The following is a 7,822-nucleotide window of genomic DNA, read 5'->3' as shown; positions in this document are numbered from 1 at the left end:
CCAGCCCTGATAACACCTTGATCTTTGGATCTATGGTCTCTGGAACTGAGAGATAAATACATTTCTATTGTTTAAGCCACCCTGTTTGAGTACTTTTCATAGTAGTCTTAGCAAATTAAGACACTATCTGTATATCTTTTTTGGTGAAGTATCTGTTTAGAACTTTTACCTATGTTTTTGTGGTTGGGTTTGGTTTGCTTTGGTGTTGCTATTGCTTGCTTACTGTCTGTAAGCAACTCCCAGCCACATTTCCTTCTTAGTCATTATAGTTCCATGATGGCTACAATTAAAGAAGTCTTGGCCAGGTGCGGTGGCTCGTGCCTGTAATCTCCAGCACTTTGGGAGGCCAAGGCAGTTGGATTGCTTGAGGCCAGGAGTTTGAGACCAGCCTGACCAACATGGCAAAACCCCATCTCTACTAACAGTACAAAAATTAGCCGAGCATGGTGGCATGCACCTGTAGTCCCAGCTACTTGGGGCTGAGGCAGGAGAATCACTTGAACCCAAGAGGCAGAGGTTGCAGTGAACTGAGATCGCACCACTGCACTCCAGCCTGGGTGACACAGCAAGACTCCGTCTCAAAAAAAAAAAAGAAAGAAAAGAAAAAGAAGTTTTAACACAGATATTGGATGGGATGGAGAAATGCCCCTGGCCACCCTAGAGAGCATCTATCAAGCTGTGTGCTGTGTTTATGAGAAGGCTGGGGAGGGATAGTATTGATGAAAGTGCTGTGTCTGTGATACAGGGTGAAAATCTGCACTTGCATGCAAAAGAGCATTGAATGACAGGGAAAAAAAGCAAAAACCTGAACAAAATGAAAAAGTCCTGATGTTTTACTGGACACCGCAACCCTTTCAAAAGCATGTTATCAGCATGTTTTTAAACAGCGTTTTTGAAGTTACTCACTCATGATTGCAAGGTTCACTTCCTCGACTCTGTTGAACTTTCAGAGGTCTCCCCTCTGCTTCCTGAGTATCATGAGGATCTTCTCACACAGCGATTCTCAGAGAAGGCCTTAGATTATAGTTTTGTATAAAGGCAAGCCTGCAAACGTGAGATATTCAGAAGCTGGGATGTGGGTTTCCCAGCCTCTGACTGAACACCTCCCTCCTGCCTTGAAGGGCTTTTAAGAAAACTTTCAAAATAGAGTTTATTTATTTGAGCAGTTTTAGGTTCACAGCAAAACTGAGTGGAAAGTACAGAGTTCCTATATGCCCCTCCCCACACACATGCACAGCCTTCCTCACTATCAACACCCCCAGCCAGAGTGGTACATTTGTTATAGTTGAGGAACTTACATGGACACATTATCACTCAAAGTCCATAGTTTACATTAGGGTTCACTCCTTACATTGTCTGTGCAGTTTTTATAAATCATAAAGCCTTTATTTCTAATTTCAGTCTGTGGTCTCATTTTACACAACAAGGGTTTCCAGAGAGATAGGGTGGAAATGGGATGGGGCTGGGGTAGAAATCTACCGACTTTTCTCTCTGAATTTTCCTCCTTTCTTCATTAGATTTATCCAAGTTTGGCGTAGTGGAATCTGGCAGGTTGCTAAGTAATATTACTAGTTTCCAGCCCTGTTAAAATGTTGTGTGTGTTCCTGCATAGTATTTCAAGGAGGCCTAACAGGAGAATGACTCAGGGATTGCTAGCTTTCCACCAACATAGCTTGGAAGTCCCTTTAACTCTTTCACAGAGATAGAGGGTCCCTCTGTATCTATTTTTATGCTGTTCCCACCTTCCCATTTTTCTTGATCTGGCAATTTCCTACTTATCTTCCAAGATTCAGCTCACCTGTCTATCCTCTCCCTAAGGCAGACTTTCCTGAACTCCTAGGCTGAATGTCTTACATTGTTCTCTGTTTCAATCTCTATTTTCACACCTGTTATACTGAGTGTTAGATTATGGGGAAACGCCATTATTCATCTTCAATCCTTATGATGGCAATTTGCCTCTGGAAATTCTAGTAGATGTCTTATTAAGGGTGACCTTTGTCCAGGGAGGAGACCACCCCCATTAAATTACGCAGGGATGTGAATATCCAGCATTGGAATATGGGACGGGATGACAGAGTGCTGTAGTATTCCCTTATTTTTAATTCTGGTTATACATTATTGTTTTGTATTTAAAAAGTAAGAACATCTACTTATGTATAGGTTAACCTAGACAGGACTTTATTAAAATGCTGTCTTTAAAAAAAAAAATAGGTACAGAAATCTTGAAAATCTGTTCCTTTTATTGATTTTATTAATGTTGCATAGAAATATAAAGTTTCACACACCATACTTTTACTAATAAATGTAAATAAGAACAAGTTACTTTTGAACAATTAAAATAACCAAATATTAATGATTTTCAATAAAATACATTTTAAAATAATTCTGAAGCCATAAAAGACTAAAATTCACTTTATGCTATAATAAATCATATTCTCCCATAATGCAATTATTTAATTTTTTTTAAAAAAACCACCCAATAAGAGTTTAATTCATTGGGAAATTTTTAGCATTTATAAATGCAATAGAGTGTTTCTACTATACTTACTGGCATCATTCTTTACCTTATCACTTATCTTCACACCGGAAGAGGTGAACCAGATGATTATGCCCCCTGCTGGGGCTGGTTCTTCCTCTAAACAGTGACTTGGCCTGGCAATTAGGTGCAAAATTACCTACATTTACCCTAAAGATTTCTTCAGAGCTGTCAGTCTTCCTAAAACTACCCTAGCAAACACTTTTTCCTTTCTGCAAATACTGTTACTGAAACCACTGTATTTACCCCACTCCAAGCTTTCCATTCTCTGTTAAGAATTTCTCGGGTGCTCATGAAGTTTTAAAGGACAAGACTCCTCACATACTACTCATAGCTCAAAACAAATTAGGTTATTTTACAATCCTTGATACAGGCCAGAAAATGAGGATTGGGTAAGTAATTATCCTAATTTGAAAAGGAGAAAACAAGTACAAAAAGAGACTGAGTGATTTTTTTAACAATCCCCTACATTTATACTTTTACTTTAAGGATTAAAATGTACCATATAGTCTGATGCTCAAAACAAACGTTTTTGAAAACAGACATCATTTTACAAACAAAGACACTGAGTCTCAGAGATATGAGTCACTGTCTAAGGTAGTACAAATAGAAATCTATATTATTAGAACTTGAACTTAGGCTGGGTATAGTGTCTCATGCCTGTAATCCCAGTGCTTTGGGAAGCCAAGGCAGGATTCAAAAGCAGCCTGGCCAATATAGCAAGAACCTATCTCTACAAAGTATATTAAAAAAATAGCTGGGTGTGGTGGCACACCCTTGTAGTCCCAGCTACTTGGGAGGCTGAGGCAGGAGGATCACTTGAGCTCAGGAGGCTGAGGCTGCAGTAAGCCATGATCATGCCACTGGACTCCAGCATAGGTGACAGTGAGACCCTGTCTCTAAAAATAATAATTAGTTAGAACTTAAACTCAAGTCCTTCGATTCCCAGCACACAGAGCCTTTCCTTGCCACACCACAGTGCCTCTTGCTAACTTGAACATGGTGAGGAGCAGTGCAGCAGTCTGTATACCACCAACCAAAACTTGATTCAGTGGATGCTGTGTAGATGCCATGAAGTCTGAGTAAAATGAATCCTGTTGCCTTGGAAGAGGAATCCATATATCATTTTCAATGTTGTTCTAGATAATCCTGATGTGCTTGATAAATGACAGCTGGTATGTGAATAACCATACAATTGCCATAATTATAAACAGAATTACAAATAATAGACTGGGGACAAGCTACTAAGCAGTATGTTGAGTATTAAAATGGTACATATGGGAATCTATATTATTCAACCTTCCAAAATGCATATTAAAGAACAATCTTGGTTAAAATATCAATACAAAATGGTTTTAAGATTCTGATTTATGATACATTTTCCAATTTTCTTGTTTAAAAATATAAAAAATGATTTATTATATCGGCCGGGTGCAGTGGCTCACGCCTGTAAACCCAGCACTTTGGGAGGCCAAGACGGGCAGATCACGAGGTCAGGAGATTGAGACCATCCTGGCTAACACAGTGAAACCCCATCTCTACTAAAAATACAAAAAATTAGCTGGGCGTGGTGGCGGGCACCTGTAGTCCCAGCTACTCGGGAGGCTGAGACAGAAGAATGGCATGAACCCAGGAGGCGGAGCTTGCAGTGAGCTGAGATTGCACCACTGCACTCCAGCCTGGGCAACAGAGCGAGACTCCCTCTCAAAAACAAACAAACAAAAAAGATTTATTATATCATAAATTTTTTTCACTACAAAAATTGAGTTTTCTCTTGGAAAACCAACAACTTATTAGTAGCTTCCTTTTAAGCACAATTTGGTTATTAGAAGGCCTTCACTGCGGGAGTAATCTTGCAGAAGAATTTATGACCTTGGGAATTTGTATTTTCAAAAATATAACCTGGAGGAGAGGGATAGCTAGCTGGGCAAATTTCCTGTTTTTTCGGTGTGTACTCTACAGAGTACATGGTTACATCATCAAATGGAACAGAACTCTTAAAAGCAATATTTAAAGGTTTGCAACTCTCTGTTGGAATCAATTCATGTTGCAAATAGTGAGATCTGAAAGTGCTCAAACCATCAAATTTTCCAGATGGGTTGGGAATCTGCTGCTGCTTCTTAATAAGTCCTTGACGACAACTTTCCCATGCTGGAAAATCTTCTTTCATGGTGCTTTTTCCTTGGAAAGGAAAACTGTTACTTCTTCTACGAGAAACTGGCCTGATGGGAACAACACGGTTGGCCTGATACAGAACATAGTCAAGATGGCTTGTGCTGTTTAACAGCATGCTACCTGTAGGAGGCACATACTCTGGTACTTTCTTGACCTCAGGTGGTGGGATTTCCCATGGTTGAAAACTTTCACGGAATTCAGTGCTTCCTTCAAACCGAGCATTCTGGGTCACTCTGGTGTGTACAGGTCTGCAGAGTTTTGCAGTTTCACCAATGAGACCCTGAAAGTCACACCGGTGAGTTGTGAGATCCTCAAAGCGTTGGTCAGTTGGTTTGTAAACTTCTTTTGGCCTTTCAAACTTGAGTTCAAGCTGATGAGGTATATAATCAAGGCGATGACTTGTAATACCATTAAAAGGGGCTGTAGAACGTTTGACCACAGAGAAGGGTTTAAAGCTTTGCCTAGGCTTTATCTCCTGAGGAACAAAGTCATCCTGGAATGTAGTTGAATTTCCAAATTTCACAGTAGGGGGGTGGTAAGTTTGTTCTGGCTTATAAAGTTCACTTTTATGAAGGTCCCAAGCTCTATAATCGTCTTGAAAATTATATCAAAGCAAAAACAGTTTTAAGTGCTGAAGAAAACAACCATTTTCTAAAAATCATAACTGACTTCTCTCATTGCCAAACATCTTTCCATTTCCTTTAGAAATCTAAACAATAGTATCAGAATACAGTTTCTCTGATTCCTTTCAGATTTGTTCTTTTTCTTCATTTCCACCTTCCTCTACCCATCTCCTCACTTTAATACATATAACTTTCCACTTTCACATTCATCTGATTACATAACAAAGGAAAAGCACATGTGAGCCTGATTGTGGATAGTTCTTGAAAGCCAAAAGGACTGTGTTGGAGGTGAGGACAGAGTTTAGGAGATTATGGTTGTATTCCTAGGAAGTGGTTGGGATTTTAACTACAACTCACAAAATGCTAAGGTACGTCTAAAATCCAGGGCTTGAAATAAAATCAAGTGCCCTTCATGGGTGGGCAATAGTAATACAGGTATTACTCCTTGCTTTGGAGAGACTCATCAAAGGGGAGAAAATTTTAATTCTGCTATCCTCTAGGAAGCCTACAGAAAGAATTCCTTGAGCAAAGATACAGGGTAACTTGTGCTATCCCAGAAAGATCACTGGCTTCAACTTTCCCTCATGAAATGGACTTTAAGGCATTCCCAAAAGATAGAGGGCCATCTAGAGGCCAGAGGCCTTAACTGAATGTCTTCAGAGGTGTTTGAAATTGTAGAATTTCAAGTGACCATCAGAGCAGAGATCTGGGGTTTGGAAGTTAAATAACCTTAAGCTTACTTCCTGTAGTTTACCTAGACTGTGGAGCATTTTGGGTCACGCTAGTGTATACAGAATGATGACTTGTAACACCATTACAAGTTGGTAATGGTACACTTCACTAAAACTGAAATGATTATATTTCAACTAAGGATTATTTGTGTTTTCTATTTCTCCATGAGGAAGATAGTAAGCTAGGAAATAACATAGAATAGACTTCACGCCAAAATATATATTTCTAAATACCAAAAGTTAATTTATAAAAGATAGAAATTTATTACACAAGATAATGTACTAAAATCTGGACTAAAGTCTATGCAATATTTACAGGAAAGGTCAAACTTTGAAAACTTATTATGTGGATATCTTCTTTGAAGAGAAAAAATGCTTAGCCATTTTTGCCAAAATGGCCAAGTTTTGGACTAAATGATTAAGTTACTGCTGTCTGGATGAGAGACTGCACCTGACTCAAGAATAGGCAACCTTTAGGCTAGCAGAGACCTTTAAGACAAACTGACAGAAAAGATGAGCTAGATCAAGCATTCTTATTCTTGTAAACCTAAAATTGAAAATAATGAGTGAGATAGAAATGGGAGAATTGAAAAGGATGCCAGGAAGTAGAGCTGAAGAACTATGGAAAGCTGAAGTTACATTCAAAACAGACCTGTAAAGAAACAGAAATGATAACTAGGCAGAGGTGGCCAGTTAGTAAAGTGGCAATCAGAGCAGATGAGTGAAGGGAAGTGAAGATGCTGTGAGAGAAATCATGTAGCTTATTGCAGAGATGAAGGGAAAAGCTCTTCCTTCAAGCTCCCTGGGCACCTGATAGCTTTCCATTTTCAGTTCACATGAAGCTTTACCAGAGCCTTTTTTTCTTGAGGTATCATGAGGGAATCTCTCTTCTTTGCAGACTAAAGTATAAAAGTATAACACTATTTTTCACTTAACTAAAAGGAATCAGAGATGTTATTGAAGGTTTATAGTTCCACACAATCATATAGGGAGAATTCTTGCTACCACACAAGAGAAAAAAGATTTTCATTATAAGAGAGTAAACAGAAGAGAATATTTCTCCCTCACCAAACCAGCTTTGGTTTTCAAAATGGAAGCAAGAATTTGGACACTGAGAGATGGATGTGATAGCATACAATAGTATGAATGTAAGTTCTACATAATTGCAGAAAATTGATTTTCTCCCTATAAATATGCCTATGCTCATATGCCTGGAATATTTATTATCTGTTATGGAATATTTGATAACATTCTAGCAGCATCTTTAAAACATCATAATCTTTATCATCTGTTTTTAGTGTTTTATGATACTTATGGAAAAAACAAACAAGAAAACAAACAATGCTGTCCACGTCTAACAATACAGTTTGGTTATGTGGCAGCTCCACTATTGCCCTTGTTAGATGTTTCCTCAGCTCACTTTTTATGTCTAGCCACTAAAATCTGGATAGAAAGTTTATTCTCTTCTGAACAGGTTTAAGTCCAAGAAGTGTCTGAATGCACTTGCCCACTATTTGTATACACAGCTCCAACCCCATTTTAATATAGTGAGCTGTTCTAGGTTCTTCTTTGAGGACAAAAGTCTTGAGTTGCTTATGCTAGTTCTTTTTCCTGGTACTTGGGACTGCTCCCTGTGGTGTCTTGTGGTACCAAGGAATTGGAAACTACTTTTAGAAAGTAAGGGGACATCATCCTCGGCCTCAGCTTTTTCAATCTGCATATCACCAATCTACTCCCATGGTTTTAATACTACCTGT

The 7,822-nt window shown here is 38.7% G+C and overlaps 1 protein-coding gene across 1 annotated transcript; it reads right to left on the bottom strand.

The window, feature by feature from the left end:
- Positions 1 to 2,280: 2,280 nt before the first annotated feature.
- LOC100967550 (stabilizer of axonemal microtubules 2) lies at positions 2,281 to 5,312 on the bottom strand (the record flags this gene model as incomplete). Its single annotated transcript, XM_008968252.4, has 1 exon — positions 2,281 to 5,312. A coding segment is annotated over one exon (951 nt), but the record flags the coding sequence as incomplete, so codon positions are not given.
- Between the last annotated feature and the right edge of the window lie 2,510 nt (positions 5,313 to 7,822).

This window comes from Pan paniscus, chromosome 16, assembly GCF_029289425.2.
Source record: "Pan paniscus chromosome 16, NHGRI_mPanPan1-v2.0_pri, whole genome shotgun sequence".
NCBI lineage: Eukaryota > Metazoa > Chordata > Mammalia > Primates > Hominidae > Pan > Pan paniscus.
The sequence above is the reverse complement of the archived record's forward strand: the minus strand, read 5'-3'. Positions and strand labels throughout refer to the sequence as shown.